This window comes from Pholcus phalangioides, unplaced genomic scaffold (assembly GCF_987345545.1).
Source record: "Pholcus phalangioides strain wild (caught in Gottingen) unplaced genomic scaffold, Ppha-v1.0 ptg000032l_1, whole genome shotgun sequence".
Lineage (NCBI taxonomy): Eukaryota > Metazoa > Arthropoda > Arachnida > Araneae > Pholcidae > Pholcus > Pholcus phalangioides.
In genome coordinates this window covers 6745082-6765293 of record NW_028301622.1, presented here as the reverse complement: position 1 = coordinate 6765293, position 20212 = coordinate 6745082, and the positions used below count along the sequence as shown (strand labels likewise).

General features: G+C 35.9%; 1 protein-coding gene across 2 annotated transcripts in view; it reads right to left on the bottom strand.

Moving 5' to 3' along the window:
• The window catches only part of LOC149066849 (twitchin-like), a 303184-nt gene that overhangs the window by 203826 nt on the left and 79146 nt on the right, over positions 1 to 20212 (bottom strand). For both annotated transcript variants that reach the window (XM_089253214.1, XM_089253215.1), the window contains 10 exons: positions 19879 to 19969; positions 19137 to 19354; positions 18947 to 19037; positions 16740 to 16960; positions 14966 to 15056; positions 13578 to 13874; positions 5864 to 6626; positions 3139 to 3187; positions 2807 to 2883; positions 478 to 644 (listed from right to left, as the gene is read on the bottom strand). In XM_089253214.1, the coding sequence (XP_089109340.1) occupies positions 478 to 644; positions 2807 to 2883; positions 3139 to 3187; positions 5864 to 6626; positions 13578 to 13874; positions 14966 to 15056; positions 16740 to 16960; positions 18947 to 19037; positions 19137 to 19354; positions 19879 to 19969 (2065 nt within the window). The remainder of the gene's footprint in view (positions 1 to 477; positions 645 to 2806; positions 2884 to 3138; positions 3188 to 5863; positions 6627 to 13577; positions 13875 to 14965; positions 15057 to 16739; positions 16961 to 18946; positions 19038 to 19136; positions 19355 to 19878; positions 19970 to 20212) is intronic.

Here is a 20212-nt window from a genome sequence, read left to right as displayed (position 1 = left end):
TTTGAAATCTGCTGCTTCTTTGTTAGACATTTTTATATATGTTACTACAGTGTTGTTTCTGAAACACAAAGTGCTGCTTTAACTTTCATTTGATTTCTCAAAGTGTAGACTTAAAACAAGGCTTGACAAATCTCATGGGTCACGGCCACCGGAAAATTTGTATCGCATCGGTAATTTTCTATGTGCAGTTACTAAGTTATAGTTAATAGACAGCAGAAAATTATTGAAATTCATAAATATCTACCAACACTGAAAGGGATCACTTAGTCCGAGAAAAGATGAAGAAAAAGCAGTATTATTTTAGGCTATTTTTCTCGAAAAAAAAATAGCTCCTAAGAAATTTAGATAGGCCGTAAAAAAAATTTTTTTTTGCTTTGTCAAGTCTTAATCTATTGTAACTGATTTGCTGAAAGTGTAATATAATGGAATGAACATATACCTTTTGATGAATCAAATTTCGAAATTTTTGATACATACCATTAACAAACAATGTGGCAACAACCTCATCAGTACCAAAACGGTTTGTAGCTTCACAGGTATACACTGCTGATGAGTCATGAGTCGTCTTGAAAATTGTGATTGAAGCAAGTTTTCCATCAAAAGCAATCTTGTACTCAAGTGGTTCATTAATAAGCTTCTTATTCCTAGCAAACAAAACAACTTTTGTAATTGCAATATCTGCAAGTATCATGAAAAACTAACATTTTAGATTTTTCGTTTCAATGTATTGTATTCAGGGCCGGACTTAGGGGGGGTGCAAAAGGTGCGGTTGCACCGGGCTGCAATTCTTCTAAAAGAAACCCTTTTCTTTCTCAGCAGATGTTTTGGAAATTTTCAATTAAAATTTAATTTTTTTTCCCATTAAACTATTATTCATTGTGAAAGGTGGCTTTCAGTTTGAAGCCCTTATAATATCATTTTTAGCATTATTAGGTATGGCATTAACTTATTTCAAACAGAAAAAGAGTATATGTGCAGGTGGTCACATTCTTTACCCCTGAAAAGTCTGGGTTTTCTTTCTGTCATTAAAGAAATAACAGGGCTACATTAACCAAGGAAAAAATACTTCATGACACTACAAAAGAAATATAGTAATTTTTCCCTTTGAAAAACTTCCCTCTCATTGGAGTAATTGCCATCTGGTCTGGAGGTACCAATAGTGCGCCCAAGGTAAATGTTTGCAATTTCATCCCGCGGTGATTACACTGGCTTTCAGGCTGGTCACTTTTGTGCGCCCAGTTAGACGGGCCCCTTCTGTAGTTAAGTAAAGAATAGCGTGAAAAAGCAAAAAATGAGAACTGTTTCGGGCCCCAGGGCTAGAGCCCTGTCAGCCCCCCTCCCTTTGTGGGGGCCATGGCCATAGTAGCCTGTGGCATGGGCATCTCTAGAAGATGACTGCCCCGGAGCGAGGCAACTTCGACTGTCCTTCGGAGTGTTAATTGCATGGCTTCCTGAGAACCTCTGAACTGTCATGTTGTTTCCCTGAGAGGCTTGAGAACTTCTTCGAAATTTTCTAACACCACCATCTATGAATCATTCTCTCATATATTCCGGAAGAGAACATACAATGTATGATTTCTAAATTTTGACAATCTTTACTACTGAACTTCCAGAAAAAAAGTAACACAATCTCAAGTAAATCTCTCTTATTTTTTTTCTCAAACTATTTACTCATTTAGTACAGTACCAACATTAGATATTTTGTTTCATGAACAGAGAGCTCTCGTATGCATCTGCGGTTCAAAGTTCGAATGGTTTCCTGTGGCATTACATCACCAAGTCACCACGTGTCCCCAGATAGAAGACTTCCACTTTGGAAAATTATTGCAAACACTGTTTGCAATAATCTTCCGCCTCAATAAATGCATCTTGGATTGTCCTTACAATCAGCGCCGTCTTAACGCATGGTCCACCCGGGCACACCCCGGGGGCCTCAAGAGAAAAGGGGCCTCACAAAAATGAAATGTGGTTGAAATTCCAGAGAATTCGCCACGCAGAGCTTCAGAAAATCATTTGGCCCGGGGGGCCCCCATAATGCTCTTAAGACAGCCCTGGGGCCCAGAACTGTGCTGTGACCTGGTGGTTGAGAAACACTGATCTACACAAGGACAATAGTATGATTTCAGACTGATTAACTGTAGATGATTACAATTTTTATTCGAGATTTCTCATTGCATACATGAAATAGTTTTTTGTTATTTTCACATAAATTAATAAATTTCTGGATATACCCATTCTTAGGAAACATTTTGATATCTCTCTGAGATGTGAAACGGAATGTGTCCGGTCCTTCAATGTTCAATGTATTCGATTTCAATCAAAATCTTTGAATTAAATGTATGGTAAAATACAAATCATTTTGTCTTTATCAACCTGAACTTTTTGTCAACACTTACAAAACTGATTGTTAAAAATCTGCTATGAAACCACAGAACAACCGGGCTCTGCTCTGTCCTATTAGGGATTAGAAATAGGCTCTGTGTCCTACAGGGCTCATTAAAAAAAGGATTACCAGTATAAAAATCTACAGAGGAAATTTGTTTTTCATTCTTCGGAGTGACAGAGAGCTTTGAAAGTCTTTGTCTACATCAAAAACTTCACTTTGTGACACACACACACACAATTAACACGAGCATACAGTATTGGTACAAAATTGTACCCAAGATTTTAGAGAGGCACTTGTTACTGTATTTAGCTTTATAAGTACTTATACCTACGTAAAATTTGTTGGTTATAAGATTTTGCAATGAAAAATTACTAAGAAATAAAATGATATTGAAAATCATAAGCTGATTCTGAAACTTACTTGTACCACTGTACTGTAGCTCGCTCTTTAGACTCGATTTCACAGCTGAATTCAACTGATTGGCCAAGATCAACAGTCTGAAAGCAATTTAGATGTTTTGATTAATGTTAATTTAACTGAAAAAATAAATTTGTGCATACAAAAACAATCATGTCTGCTATTAACACATTGTCTAATAAAATCTACGTAGCCAATGTGCACAATAAAATATTACCTTTCTACATATATATGAAATGTATCTTTACTTTCTGAACAACCCTCCTAATGTTAATAAATTTGTGATTCATCTTTTCTTAAACCTAATTACTTACCAAAGAAAGTAATCGACTTACCTGTGACTCTGGTTTTCTTGTAAAAACAGGCTTTTCACCTGTGCGCTTCCTATAAGAATGGAACAGAGAAAACAAAGCATGAGGCATTGAATATCAAACATGATATCGAAAAAATTGACTTTTTATCGCAATCAAGCATCAGTTTTTTTTCTATTTCTAAAAACTCTTTCTTGAGTACGGGGTTCAGATTTATTTAAAAAAATAATTGACAAGTTAAATTCTACGATATGGAAATACAGCCACTGTGCGGTCGTGTGGGTATCGCGTTGTACTCTCATCCTCAGGATTCAGGTTCGAACCCTGTTGACAACAGTGATGGTCGGCTGAAGCTGGTTTTCTGCAGTTTTCCAGCTTCAAGATGCGAATGTGAGCCGGTCTACCATTTGAAAAAGTCTCTCCACAGAGAGCAGGCAGGCATACAACGCAATACTGACAAAACATGAAAATTCAAGAATTTTCCATCTTTACTTCAGAAAATGGAAAACAGATGGCAGCATGAACACAAAACAAGGGCAACTCGACAACATAGATATGTTAGGACCAAGCATACACTCAGAACACACATTCCAGCATGTGGTGATTCGTTAGAAATTCTGTAGAGGAATGTGTACAAAGTGCATGTTCGGTTAAGTAAGTAGTAGTAGATATGGAAATACAGTCTCCCAGGAAAATAACTAATATTAAACTCATACTAAACATTCGCCACTTACGTCTCTAGACAAACAATCCAATTTTGAATACCTAAGGTGGATTCCACACTAGTGTGATACTAAAAGCAAAGCAGCCTGCAACTTGTCTCAGATCAGTAGCATCTGTGTCAAGAAGAACCCGAATCTAACGTTTTCTAACCAATCCAGTTGAGTGGAATGCTGCATCACTTGGAGTATAGCATAATGCCAGTGTACACCCTGCCTAATTGCAAAGCATGTGTCCAAGTGATCTGTTACCAAGACAAGTCAAGATGATTGTGTGAAATACAATTTATTTTTACAAATTAGAAGATGTATGTATATTTGCAGCAATGTAGCATGTGTACATCATATTGCACTTCTAGGAGTGCACACTTGAAGGAAAAATCAACTTATGTATGCAGCAATATGAAGTAAAACAAAATTCATATTTGACTGATACAGAGCCGCATACACACAGAAAACATTTGAAGGGGGAACTAAAGTTGCCAGATGTATTGTGAATATGGTATGTGACTTTAGGGTGTTTATAGGAATAGATATGGGATATGTCATATTCATGAATTATCTGTAGGGAAGCAGGAAGGGCTCATTCCCTAAGAAAATTTATTGGGAGTTTCAGCCCCTGTGGGCAGTTGACTAGTAAAACCTCTCTCAAACAGTTCCCTCCCATTATTCCTTAGAGACCTGGCTTTTCTGAGAGGTAGCCCATTAGCTGAGGTGAAATATAATGTGTAAAAGATTGGCATTTGTTTGCAAAAGGTGGCAATGCTGAGAGATTTAAGATGTTGACACTCAGATCATCAGGGCTCTACATTGCTATCAGATACAGATATAGGGCCATGTGTTGGGAGTGGTGATTGATCGTGTAATTGGATAGGAAAAGTCTTATTTTATTGGACTGGCTAATTTTTTTCATATTCAGGGCTCCCACTCAAAAAATTAGAAAAAGTAGGAAAAAGCAAGACTAAAAAGTAGGATGGGGTGGGGTTCCTCTTTCATAGCACTATTTCAGTATCCTATAAGATTGACTCAAGTCAAAGCAAAATGATGGAAATGACTTGGTTACAAAAACAATTTTTAGCCGAAGCAGTGGAGTATATATAGCAACCACAGATAATTATGCTCTTCTCCTCACAATACATATTACATTCTTTTTTTGGAGTCTTCCATAGTCCAGTCTGTCAACTCTTTTCGACAATGCACAGCAAATTAAGAAAAGACACGTACGTTTTTTAAGAATATTGCTTCTTCGAGACCACTTTCACAAGCACAGTGCAAAATGTGTAAATTACAAGCTCAAATGTAAATAAGTCAAGGTGAACCGGATGGTTTTACTGCATTAACATCCCTTTTTATAAAGGGATTTGTTCACAGTGTAATCGTTTATGAAAAATGAAGCACTCTCATTTCTAGCTCTTTGCTCAGTATTGTAAACATTGTTTATGCTTCTGCATGCCCTAAAAATACAGAAGAAAATTGAATGCTATTGGGTAGCATCAGAATAGGCCTATGTATCCAACTGCTTTGTTAGGCAAATGCACCATAATTTTGAATGTTTGTCACTGTCCAGACCATGAAAAGTAAATATAAAATTATTTTTTCCATCCAGACAGAAGTTTTTAATGACTACTCTACTTGTTGAACTCTCAAACTAAGCAAATGAAAAATTAGTAAACCAAATGCTCCACATCCACTCCCCAAATAATCTTGAAAACGATAAAATTTTTGCTTTGGCAGAATCTAATTGAAATCTACAACACTTGCACTATTAGGCAATATATCGATGATTCCCTGCTCAATTAAAACCAATTAAACAAATTTTGTAGATAGGATTTGATAAAAAAAAAGTAGGAAAAGGACAAAACTGGAAAGTAGGGCAAAAGTCAGACATTTTACCAAAAAGTAGGAAGAGTGGGAGCTCTGCATATTACATGGCTATTGGGAAAGGTGATCACCCCTATCACCCTAATCTGGATCTGCACCTGAAATCTGTAACACTTTGAATATCTGTCAATTTCCTTAACAAATCTCACTTCAAAACAACTTTTTCCAGCTCTCCAGGCTTGAGATCTTCTTTTGGTGGTGGAACTTTTTTACCCCATTTCTTTGCTTCAGGTTTTGTCAAAGAGTCTTTCCTTTCTTCACCTGTTTTTGTCAAGGAATCTTTCCTATCTTCAATCAGCTTCCCAGTCCTGGTCAAAGAGTCTTTTCTTTCTTCCATTTTTTGGTCCAATTTTTGAGCTTCTTTCTTTTCAGTGATCTGCTGTTTCTGAGTTGTTGTTTCTTTCTTCTCTGTTTTTTCTTCTTGTGTTTTTTTGCTGCTCATCTGTTCTTTTTTTTCTTCTACTTTCTTGGTGAATTTTGTCTCTTCTTGCAAAGATTCTTTCCTTTGAGTCGTTTTCTTTTCTTCTTTGGTTTCTGTCTTTTCTTCTCTTTTCTGAGTTACCTGTTTTTGTGTAGTTTCTTCTTGTTTCTGAATACTCTGTTTTCTGTCAAATTGTTTCTCTTCTGTTTCTTTTTTCTCTGTGGTCTTTTTTTCAATGTCCTTCTTTTGGACTTCTTTCTTCTCTGTTATTTCTTTTTTCTTCCTTTCCTCTTCTTTCTTCTTTTCTTCAGTCTTTCTCCTTTCTTCAATTTTTTTCTTTTCTTCTTCTTTCTTCTTCTCTTCCTCTTTCTTCTTTTCTTCTATCTTTTTCTTCTCTTCTTCTTTTCTCTTTTCCTCCTCTTTCTTTTTCTTTTCCTCCTCTTTTTTCTTTTCCTCATCTTTCTTTTTCTTTTCTTCTTCTTCTTGTTTATCTAATTTAAAATAAAGTAAAAAAAAATAATGTACTAAAAATGTAAAAGAAAACTTCTCATACTTTTGGTTGCCATTTGGTTGTCATTCATTTGTAATTTAATTAATAAATATATTTACATCTGTTGGGCCAATATACTTCATTCTTTTTATTTTTCAAAAGAAATAAGAAGATATATGAGCATCACTTTTAGAAATGTCACCATAGCTTTTAGTTACTGCTCTCTCTTCCCTATCCCCGCTTTCTACATCACATTATGAGTTCAACCGTGTCCATCCAAATATATAACTTTTTCTTTCTCTCTTTGTATTTTCTTTTAAATATTGTAAAATATGCAATTTAATGGTAAACTCTAATTTGTTAAATAAACAAATATTTTTGTTATATAAGCAAATATATATTTTACAAAATATATTTGTTATATAAACAAATAAATTATCAGGTTATTAGTTTTTTATGTTTCCTGGAAACAAATTTTAGTATCATATCAATGTTGCAGTTCAAAAAGGCAAAAAACTCATAATTATATGTTTGGAGGTATCTGCATTTTAATGATTCACTTTGCATTGAACTTAATGGGAATCGACTCAGATTAAATACATTAGGAAGCTTATAAGCAGAGTTGGGAGTTGCTGCTGTTTTGCAATACGTAAAGGCATTTTCCACCAGTGGCGGTATTAGGGCAGAGCGACTTTTTTAATTGCACAGGGCACCAAATAATAGGAGGCATCGAAACAAGTTGTAAAAGTTAATTACTAACATATTTAAAAAAAAATTACTGTACAAAATATACATGAAAAATGATTGAGATGGAAAAAAATTGAAAGTCTGAGTATATACAGTTGATTTTTTTAGGTAAAGAATCTATGAGCAGTGCATACAGTGCATGCGGTACATACAATGTATACCAGTGGTTCTTAAACTTCTGTCACCCGCGGCTCCCTTGCCCAATTTATGTCTCATCTGCGACACCCCAAAATAGTTTATACATAGCAGACACTTTCACTTATAAAAGAACCACTTCACAGCATAAATAGGTGCACAAATCAATATCTCCAGCTCGCTGTAGAACTCCTAGGAGGTGCGACGCACATTTTGAGAAACAATGGTATATATTAATTAGGTAATTTTGGTTACGATAAAAATACACACACACAATTCAATCCTACACTTTGAATTTCGGCATGGACTCAGGTCAAGCTAAATCATCCTGTAAACTCCTTACAGATTATGAACGTGTATCTCAATGGCTACCTACTGACAAAGGATTACTTGCATCTATGGTCAACACCTGGGACCAGTACAGATTCAAATGCCTTGTCTCCTGGCAGCATACTTCAAAAATGTCAACTACAACATGTATCGTTAAGTGGTGGATGACCAAAATAAACTCTTCAGCAGCACATCACTACAGACCATCTTCAGGCACTTCAACCCCGTCATGCATGCACTCTGGGACAAGGGCAGCATCATACAGGATGTCAAGGACTCCAAATGGCAACTAAACTCTGAATAACCTTTCAAGTATCATCACCATATTGCTAAATCTCATTGGATTAATGACTCTTACAGATCTCAAAACAGGTAGCAAATGAATAGACGACATCATAGGAACAACTTAACACTTGCCAATACCAAGTGGACAAGCTGAAATGGTCGAAAGTGATGCAGGGAAAAAAACGGTCTCCGCAACATACATGGCATATCCTACAATTTTACCACACACACCAACTCGCTATCATATATCGCCACACGGAAATTTTCAACAGGTGGAGTTGGGTGGGAAATGAAAGCGACATCTATCTGTGGTTGCCCCAGGCTGAAACAGTAAAGAACTTGCTTTTGATGTTCTTTTGGCTGAATTCGACCCCATGGACCTTGACAGCATAGTGGAAGACGAGCATATCTTGCCACTGCGCCACTCGGCACTACATGGCATATCCTAGGTCAGATGTCTTCAACCTTTTTCTAGTCGCAAGCACTGCCTATACTCATCATCAAAAGAAGAGCACCCCTTACAGCAAATATGACATACAAATGCATGAAATCAGGATGATTTCAATCCTTGAATGCAATGTGTACAAGGTGTTTAATTGTAATTGTTGATTGAGTGTTCGCAAGCACGAAACCTGATACAAGCATCAAGCACTCTGGACGGAGCACCACGAGCAACGGGTTGAAGATGCCTGTCCCAGGTGGTTCTTCTTTCTGGACATGATCAGGCCGATTTTCAAAATAACTGACCAATGATGTTAAAAAAACTGTTTACATTGTCAGGAACTATTATCACGTCTCTTTTAACATTGTATTTTATTAAAAATGGCTTGTATCCAACTACAAATATACTATGCTTCTCTCTTGAATAATAAAATCTAGTTTATTAGTTCAACCTAATAAGCTGGATTTTATTATTAACCTCTTGTCTCTTTCTCACTGATTTTCTATGTGAAAATTAATGTTTTTCTTTTTCAGAAAACCACTACACTGCAAGGACTATAACTATTCTAAGAAAACAACCCTCTGGTGAGTACAAGAGGCTTCTCTGCAAAACATTGGTTGCCCCAGAAAGTTGGCTCAAGTGTAAAGCTTTGCCTTGAAAGTTGGGCTTCCGGCAATACATCTAAGGGGTCCAACCACGGCCAACTAGACATTCACAATTGTTTAGTGGGCTATGGTCCAACCCACCCACCAGCTAAACTCTAGCACCACCTGGGGACCTACGGCACCTACAAAAAACATTACTCAGGTAATACTACACCTCGCAATCGGACTGCACCTGGAAATACGCACACAAGCACAGTGTTGGTGCTTCATTCTGAACAACCCTTATGCTCACGACCACTCGGGGGAGGGGGGGGGTCTGGCTTGACGATTGCGAGAGTTCCAGGTGGAGCAAGGTGAGTCCAGACCTTTTCATTATCAAGGATATGCCATCTTCAATAGAAAAAAAAGACTAAGCCAGCTTAAGAATATGCATACTGAGTGTCACTGGAAGTGATGCGTGGAACATTGTCTAACAGTCTCTTATTGTTCAAAGCAAGAAACTAGCATATCACCTGTTTACACTCAAGGCGTAGATCAAAAAAGCAATGCTGTGCTAGAAATACAGCAAAGATTTCAAGATGTATAGTGTCAAAGATATCAATGATACTTTTTTTAGCCTAAGCGCTAAAAGATTCCATACTTTTTTAAATAAGTATGCACAACTTGAAACCCCAAGAAATTGGCAAGCAGCCTGTCTCGTTCTTTGGGGACCCCCGGTACTGAAAAATCAGCAAGCTGCACTAAATTATCCTGACGCATATCACAAAATGCAAGGTGACTAGTGGGACGGATACATGGAACATGATGATATCATTTACGACTTCTACTCTTGGCTAACCTTTGACTCTCTTCTACGTCTTATTGACCGCTATCCCCTTAGAGTACCGGTCAAAGGAGGATTTGTGCAATTCAAGGCATGCCTAATCATCATCACATCTAATCAGGACCTGTTCAACTGGTATCCAAATGTAGTAAATAAGGCCGAACTCTTCAGAAGGCTTAATCTTATCATGAACTTTGATCAGGATCTCAAGAACTCTTATCACGGATCATGTGATTATCTAACAGCACAGAGTACAGAGTGCATATATAGAGGGGCACGTTCCGAATTTTCCTATAAGGGGGCCGTTCAAGTATTATGTCAACAAATTTTTAGCCATTTTTTAGCCCCCTCCCTTTCTTGTCAGCAAAAGTCAGTAAAACTCTGACCCCCTCCCCACTTGTCAGCAAAATTTCGTCATCAGCTCCACCCCTCTGAATGCTAATGTATATTGTTTGGATCAAAGACCATACACGTGGGCGGGGGGGAGGAGACATAAGGGGCTAGTGCCCCCCCCCCGCCCCCGACGATCAAAAATTTATTTTTTTAATGAAAAAAAATATTTTTTTTAATTGAAATTTCGGAAGAAAATACCTATATATATGTGTTATTATAATCAATTTCTGTTAATTCCAATGCTATTTGAAAGCTAGGAACACAAAATTTATTTTTAATAAATTATTGTGACCCACCTTCTAAGCCATATATGGTAAATTGCATAAAGGCCCTTGGCCAGCGGACAAAATATGGCCCTGGGGATTACCTGATGAGGCCTATGCCCCCCACCCTCAAACCAAATTTTGTAAAAATGAACTAAGTGGCACATTTACAGATCGCTTTAGTGACCCGTGGTACAATTCCAGAGCATTTTAGCAGCCAGTGGCACATTTTCAGATCACTTAAATAATCCGGGACACAGTTCCAAAACACTTAAGCAATCCGTGACACATTAAGAGATCCCTTGAGTGACATGTGGCATAGTTTTGGAGCACTTAAGTGGCCCGCAGTGCGGTTCTACATCACTGAAGTGACCCTCGACACAGTTCCAGATTACAAATACAAATACAACGCCACAACAGGCAAAATGCCCAATGAGGAGGCTGAGAAAAAGATGCCCATAAAAAGTTAAGTAATCCGTGGCATAATTACGGATCACTTGAGTGATGCGTGATTCCACAGTTCCAGACACATTGCCAGATCACTTGGATCCGCGAAATATTTAGAGATCGCTAAAGTCACTCTGTAGGGCACTCATCAATAGGGGGAATGTTACTTCCAGTGCCCACAAACTATCGAAAGGTTTTTCTCGCTTTTGGCGCACCGAGTAAAATGCCATTAAGAATATTTCATATTTTCATAAAGGGTGGTTGATGACGTAAGCATTACCCAAACCCCCCCCCTTGTCATCACAAGTTAGCAAATCGGAACCCCCCCCCCCCCCCCATTGATGCTGACGTAGTACTTGAATGTCCCCTAAGTAACAGACCACTAATTCCTAAGAAAGCAGTTGTCTTTCCTAGAGCAAAGAATGTGGTCACGTAGACTTCTCTGCAGAGGCCTCAGACTTCACAGCTGGTACCCAGTACATCAGATTGTCTGGGCATGCTGGCATGGGAGGTGGATGCCAACAATATACCGAACCAGGATTTGCAAGCTACAATACCGGAGATGAGGACACCTTTGGCCACAACACGCTATTGCTGTGGGACACATCGTCGGATTAGATCACAACCTGCTGTACCCAGAAACTAGCTATATTAAAACAATGCAATTAAAACAAAAGTTTTTTTAATTCGAGGAAAGGCAACGGCACCAAAAATAGGTCCTGCACTGGCAGAGATTTTGTCTCAAACTGCCCCTGTGAGTTCAACAGTTATGTGGCTGTGGACTGAAAAATTCTAACAAACCTCACATACACAACTGAGCACTTTTTCGGAATTTCATGGGCCTACATCATAGATACTCAGGCCCAGAATGAAGTTGATGTATAAAATCAAACCCTCCTAGATAGGCTACTACCTAGAAGCTCCATAGTCTCTATCTAGGAGGCTTTGGTGAAGTGTGGCCACGCCGGGTCGCATAAAAGAAACTTCCCCTTTTTTGTTTAAAGAAACTAATTTCTTCATCCTTTTAAACTTTGAAGAAAGGGTGGGGCAGGGTGGAGCCAGAGAAGGGTGATGGGGACGAGTGACCCCCCCCCCCCCCCAATATCTCTAAAATATAAGAGAATGAATTTGTCCCGTATTTTATAGGACAGAAGCTTTTCAAAAATTGAAGAAATTCTATTCCATTTTTCATGCAATGAAAAAGAAATTCTCTTCAACTTATAAAAAAAATTTTCTTATTAATGATGGTCTTGCAGGCTGCCAAACCTATATTTGGTATGTAGTAAGCACTATTGAAATAATAATTATGTCATGGCTTCTATTCAATGAGGTTTTTCATCTTTGGGCATTGTTGCTGGATGACCCTTGTGCATGAGGTTTAGAATCATCCCCATGGGGAAAACAACGTGATTTCCATGTCTTCCATGTCAGCAGAAGCCCTCTTACAAAATTTATTAGGGGAGGGAAGGAAGCACCCTGAGTCTCCAGGTTCTGGTGCCTATGCCCAACATGCTGTAGGTAAAAGATTAACTTTTACTATTAATATGCGTACTACATACAGAACCTGCATTCCGATAATCAGATTTATGACAAAAATAATTTAGAACTTAAAAGTGACAAATTCAAAATTTTACCGAAAATAAGAGGAAAACTGAACAATATTTTGCAGGAAAGGAGACAATGCTCATGTCTCACAAAAATGGTTCATATGGTCTGTGTATTGAAATTCATAAAGTGGCATGAGCATCATAAAGTGGCATGAGCATCAAAAAGAATTTTGATGGCTTGGTAAAAGGCTGACCAAATGACCACCCCTGATTTAAGTGGTCCTAATTTAAAACTAAGACACTTAAACATGAAACAGCAAGCAAAAACTATACTTTCCCAAGTTAGGGTACCTGCACCTAATTTGGGACAAACAAAATTTTTTTTTTTATGTACTAAATTTCCACCTAAAATTTTCAAATTATATGTACAAAGGGCCTAGATACCCTTCAGAGAATGTGGGTGTATTTTTTTTTTAATTTTAACGTTTAGGGCCGTTCAAGTATTGCGTAAGCAAATTTTTAGCCATTTTTTACCCCCCCCCCCCACCAAAATTTGGTCATCAGCTCTGCCTCTCTGAATCCTAACTCATATTTTCATAAAGGGTGGTTAATGACGTAAGCATTATCCAAACCCCCCCCCCTTGTCATCAAAAGTCAGCAAATCTGAAACCCCCTTCCCCCCCATCAATCATGACATAATACTTGAATGGCCCCTTTCATTCAGTGGTTGATTTTTCAGTGCAAAGTTCAAAATTGTTCGAAGTGTGGGCACTTGCATTTTGCATTAGTTTGACAATAATTAAATAATAATAAATAAATTAGAGCAGTTACTGAATGTGATTTTGTTTGGATTATACCTGTAGCTGTTTTGTAAATTCATGAAAATTTTCAATGAAAAAAATTGAATATTGTTAGGTTAAAAGAGACAGACTTACCATCTAATGTTACTTTAATGGGTTCAGATGCAATTTCACCCTTTTCATTTTTAGCTTGAAGCTTGTAAAGACCTTTATCTGTAATGGACGGTTTGTCAATCTCTAACATCACAGCATATTCTCCTTTCTTGACTTGCTTCACTTGAACCTGATGCCGAGAATCTTGTTTAATCATGGAATTCTCCTTGTACCAGACACATTCTGGTTTAGCATTCGATTGCACATGACACTCTATCACAATTTTTTCTTGCTTTTCTCGGCGTATCACTTTTGGCCTCTCCCTTATGACTGGCGCCACTGTTAATAAATAGAGGAAGAAAAAAAAATAATTTTGTTTCTATAAATGTTTAATATTGAAATTTTAACATTTTTGGAATCCCTTAACTGTATAATAAATTAACAGACCTTCAAAGTGAAATGCAATATGTTTATATACACATGGTGTTTATTCTTTCTCAGTCTTATATTTAAGCTTTCAAAAATTAAACAATAGTAATAATATAGCAAAATTTTCTACAGACATACTCTCATATGTGAGAAACATGGTGGCATTATTGAAGGCAACCTCCCACTCTTTCTAGTCCTTGCATAGACATGTATATATATTTTGAGAATTCTGCCCATAAATGTTAACTGTGCAGACCTGGGCTTTGCATCTCAGTTCATGTCCACAACGTTGTGATGATGCTCAATCACCTGTGATAGTGGCTCATGTTTTTTGTTTGATGAAGTTTCACCTTTTTTGACTGTGGATTCATAGTGCAAGATAGCAGTATTGGACATCCTCCTTCATGAACATACAACACTGTTCTCGTAACTTCCTATTTTTCAACCAAATCTCAAATAAAAGCATTTGCAGGTGTTTTTTTTTTTGCCTTTAATCATGCAATTGATCATGATTAGCATATTTTTCCATGCTATACTTCTCCTGTGAGCAACAAATCACAGTGTACAGTAATTACGATCAACTGATTTTGAGTAATCAAACCCAGAAAACATGAATTATTATTCGGGTGCATTATAACAGTTATGACAACAAACCCAAATTTGTGCAACTAACATTTAAAAACAGAATTGTCCTGTTGTACACATACCATGCATGGATTTGAGAGACTATAGCACAATTTTCAATATCATCATGATTCTCATATACAAATAGTAGCAAATTTTACCACATTATAACTAGCAGTTGAATTTTAAATGTAAAAATTAGAAGCTGAGGGTGGATGAAACATTCTGTATCAACTAATTATAATTATTAAACAGTCTTTAGTATAATACCAATAACACAATTTACAATACAAAATTTTATGCAATAATTATCATATTAATAATTACAATTATTTTTTGAGTCAAAGAAAGTAAAATTGCTTTAGAAAACAACTTACATTCAATATTCAGGGTCAGGTTTGCATTGCTTTCACCAGCAACATTTTTCACACTGCATTTGTAGAGACCAGCATCAGTCAACTCTGGATTCTGTTAGGTTTGCAGGAGGAAAAAAAATTGTATTGTATAATACTTATTGGTACTGCATAATATTTTTATTTATTTGGATTATTGTGTGTGTGTGTGTGTTTAAAAATTAATAAAAAAAAATTAACCAACTGACATACAATTTATGTGTCATTGGTAAATCATAAATACTTTAGTACAAGTGTGGTTTGTACTGAAATTCTTTTATTTAATTACTTTTCATGGCATAGAGTTATTTTTTTCCCCATAACTTAAAAAAATACTTCAAAATTTCTCTTATGGATGGCGCTGCATCACAAAACCTTACATGATGCAAAATGTGATGCAAACAGTGCAACGTTTTTATTTCATTTTGTGTTACATTTCGATATGAGCACCCTTTGTAAGGGCACTATAATATAAGCCATATGCAAATAATACTCAATTTCAATAAAGGTATCAGTTAACATCTATCGAGGAAGAGTGTCCATCACTTCCCCAATTCTTGTTTCCAGTTCCTTGATGTTGGTTACACTTGAAGTCTAATTTTTGTCTTTGACATAACAAAATAAATTTCACAACCAGAAAAAGAAATCAAATTGGGTTTGAATCTAGAGATAGAGCTGGTCATAACAGGAGTCTATCTTATACAATCAATTTGACAATGAATTCTTGATTGACCTGTTGTACCATCCACACTATTTATGTCACATTTTATGCATTATCTGAAGTTGTTCGTGATACAGCAAATTCTATAACTGAAATTTCAAACTCATCAAAAAAAAAAAACCTTTATGTCATAATAAGTATTTCAGCACAAAACAGAACTTATTTACACCAATTGGTTGATTTTTATACATTTTTAAAAGGTGTAATGGACTTTACGCACACCCTATATATATATATATATATATATATATATATAGAAGGTTGCTATATATTATGACTAGCATAAACTATGATGAAAATAACTATTCATATAATTCAGAAGCCAAATTTTTTGAGTTGCAAGCACTATCTACGTCTATTATCAAAAAAAAAAAAATCTATATATTGTGACACATGTTTAAATACAAATTCCTATAACGCTAATCCTTGAATGCAATTTGAATATCACTCATCAATCTATAAGTATGAAATCAGGTTCAAGCATTTTTTATGCTCTTTGCACTCTAACTTGTTGCGACAGGTTTTGATGAGTCATACTTACGGTTGTAATAATTTGAAAGTGACCATGCTGCTATCTCTATGAGATTCACCTTACTTACTAAATGACATTTTAACTGCAAAAAGAAACACCATATAATATATAGAAGAAATGCTAGATCTTCGTAAGCACTGTACTTGCAAAACTGTTGCCTGATAAAATCTGAAACTGATTTGCATTTCTTTCATCTGATATCATGCCATCATACCTCTTGCTAGGATTCAAATCCAGATTTTCTTAGTTTCATTATTTGTCCAGTTCATTTTTTTTATCTTGTTCATTTTCATTTAGAAATTTTTCTGAAGACATATTTGTATTAAAACTGAATTGTCAGAAGTAAGTGTCCCATGCCAAAATATATTTTTTAAGTATTGAAATGCCAAAATGTTTCTTCCAAAAATGATGATGAGTTCCTTTCAAAGACAAAAATATGTATTTAAGCTGAGTGCATGAAGTCTTAATAAAGTTGGTATGATGATAGAAATATACTAGAATCTCACCTTCAGCTCAAGGCTGATTATGTAAATGTCTTTGTCTTTTTTGACTGTTTGGACAATTCTGTTTGTTTCTTTGATGACGACATTGTCAAGATACCAGGTTATTGATGGTTGGGGATGAGCTTTGACTTTGCATTCCATAATAATTCTCTTCCCACCATCTTCAGGTATAATTTTAGGCTTCTCAACAAAAGTTGGTGCATCCCCCTCAGGTATTTTTTCTCCTAGAGAAAAAAAGAAAATAATGATTACAAATGAGGTGTGAAATCATAAAATCATGCTTAAGAAATAGCATGATGTTTATACAGTTGATGCTTGTTATATCGACCATGTGTGCATTGCAATTGTTCCAAAATAAGACCCATATGATGTCACAAATTTTTCCTTATTCACCCCCCGTGTTATTTTTCATTCAATATAATGATCCACAAAGATTATTCAATTCAATGCAACATCCGAATTCATTTGTGTTCTGACTTTTTTTGCAACGAAAAGAACAAAAATCTGTTTTTCAGTTACTAAAATTGTGTTTGATTTCAACCTTTGATATGGTGTTTTGTACATAATTGCATGCATGCAATTAATTGCTGCAATTTTAATATTTCCTAACTTAACGAATTTTAATTGCAACTGTATAAAAAAATGAACAACATAGCAACAAAAATAGCAACTATAACAAGTGAATAATATGATTTTTTATACTGTCCATAAATAAGAATTCTATCAAGAAGATGAAAGCTATTGCCAGAAGTCATATTTAGTGGCCACAGTTGGACAAACAAATTGAAAATCTTGTTCAACATGTTCTGCATGTCAGAAAGTAAGCAAAGCTTTACAGGGAACCCCACTTCAACCGCGGGTATGGTCCAAATTTCCATGGGATAGGGTGCATATTGATTTTGCACAAAAAGATATATATATCTTTTGGTCGTTGATAGCCACTGTAAATGGTTGGAAGTGATACAAATGCATTCTATTACTTCTGTTAGTACCATTGATGCGTTGCAACAGTTATTTTCTCGATATGGTTTACCATCAGAGTTGGTTTCTGACAATGGTCCTCAATTGGTTTCAGAGGAATTCAGATCCTTTTTAAAATCTAATGCAGTTATTCATACTCCGATACCAACATGTCATCCTCAATCTAATAGACTAGCAGAGAGGTCAGTACAGACTTTCAAACATGCATTGTCAAAAATGCAAAATTATCAAAATTATCAAAGATCATTGAGTAAGAAAATTTCTCGATTCCTGATAACATATCGTTCTACACCTCATTCTACAACCGGTTTATCACCTGCTGAATTGTTTTTGTCTAGACAACTCAGAACACCACTGTCTCTTGTACATCCCAGTGTTCAAGCAAGGGTAAAAAAACAACAAGGTTCACAGAAAATGTATTATGACCGTAGTCATAATGCAAAAAGGTATTTTCACCCTCATCAGAAAGTTTTTGTTTGATCCAGTAAGAATCATCAATGGAGTCAGGGAACTTTGGTAGAACCCAAGGGAAGCAAGACAGATTGTTAACATCGCTAGTGAGAAATATCTTGCTCACATTGATCAGTTACACCCTGATCATGCTTATAATCCAGTGACTGCTGATAGTAGTGAATGTGGTATTCCTTGGAAAGATCTATTACACATGTTCCCGTTGATGAGAACATTACTCATTCATCACTTCCAAATCCCAATCATGACAGTGAATCTTCATCTAGCTGTGACAGTTGTATTCCTGTGTCAGATGTCAAAGACAGTGGAGTGAGTTCTTCTGCTCTTGATAAGAACTGTGCAACAAAAAGTGATCCGGTGAATAATGATATTGCTGATAAAAGTACTGTAGCAGTGACTCACCGATATCCACTGCGTGAGCGAAGAAAGCCTTCAAGTTTGATTTATGAACATTAACTTCTAGTTTTGCATTCATATAATCATCTACGTATTTATTTATTTTTTTTTGGGGAGGGGGGTATTGTAATACATATACTTAGCCATTTAAAAGGCTAAAACTAAGAGGGGGGTTATATTGCTATTATGTAATGGCGATGACGCTTTTGTAAACACAACGTTTTTGTGTCTCCAGCGAATAAGCGGTTTTGGCATTTAGACTCCAGTGCTTAGTTTATGTATCTCCACTTTTAACGTAATAAATAATCTATTATTAAACCAGTTCTTGAAACATTATTTATAACATTGACAATAAAACTGACCTTCAATGCCAAGGTTGAGATTAGCGTTTATTTCTCCTTCATCATTCTTTATATTACATTTATATACACCTCCATCATTGGCAGATGGATCCTGTAAAAAAAAAGATTAATTATTTCAATCCAGTATTTAATTTCATTTAACAGTCGAACACTCTCACTGGTAATTGAAGAAGATTTGACAGAGACATACTCTAATTTCTAATTGCACTTTGTATTCGTTGCCCTTAATTTCAACAACGGAGCTCCTTATTTTGATAGTGTCCTTCACAGTCTTGTTCCCATGAAACCACGTAACTTGCAATGGAGATTTGGAACTCACATAACACTCCATCAAAATCAATTTACCACCTTCTTTTGGAATGATTTTAGGCTTTTGTGTGAATGTTGGACCTTGCTTTTCTTCTTCACCTGCATGATAAGGGAAAGGAGGAGAAAAAAAGTGAATGTAACAAACTTGTACTGCTTTACATTCAGAATGCGTCACAGAATTTAAACATTTAAAACTTTTACCACTGTGGAAGTATTTTACTATTTACTTTTTCATGGTAAAAAATATACAGTGGATCCCGTTTATAAACCGCCATGAAAAAACGTTGAAAGTGGTAAAATGCTCTAAACGGGAAATCTTGAGTATTAATAAGAATTGTGATCCTGAAAAAATAAGTCATATCAAGTAAGAAAATATTCTAAGGGGGAAACATTAAAAGGGGGGGGGGGTCCACTTTATACTTATTATTTACATACAAAGGTTGATCAAATCCTTTAATACAGCTTTTTATTTTTTTCTATTCCTACAACACACAGTGGGAAAAAGTGGAATAGACATTTTGCAGAGATAAGTGATTTGAAATATATGTGTTTACAATGCAATACTATACTCAAACATTTTGGATCACACTTAAATTGAATTTTTAAATACTGAATGTGTTCACCTTGCAGATTGAGAGCAATATTGGCGTTGCTCTCTCCTAGTTCATTAACAGCATTACACCTATAAGAACCTCCATCATCGGGAGATGGTTCCTGTTGTAAAAAGAAAACAGCCCTTTACTTTCCGAAATTTTGAAGGGGCAGTAGCATTATTCATTGAGGTTCAATGTAGAAATACAGGGTGGAGAAATACTGCCCAATAATTACACAAATGATTAATTGTGAAAAACTAATATGGAAAAGTGTTTCCAGTTTTTGATTTGACCAATAAATTATGGAATTATAATGCATTAAAAATTCATGATGTCACTTTCAAACCCTGCCAAATTTACTGAA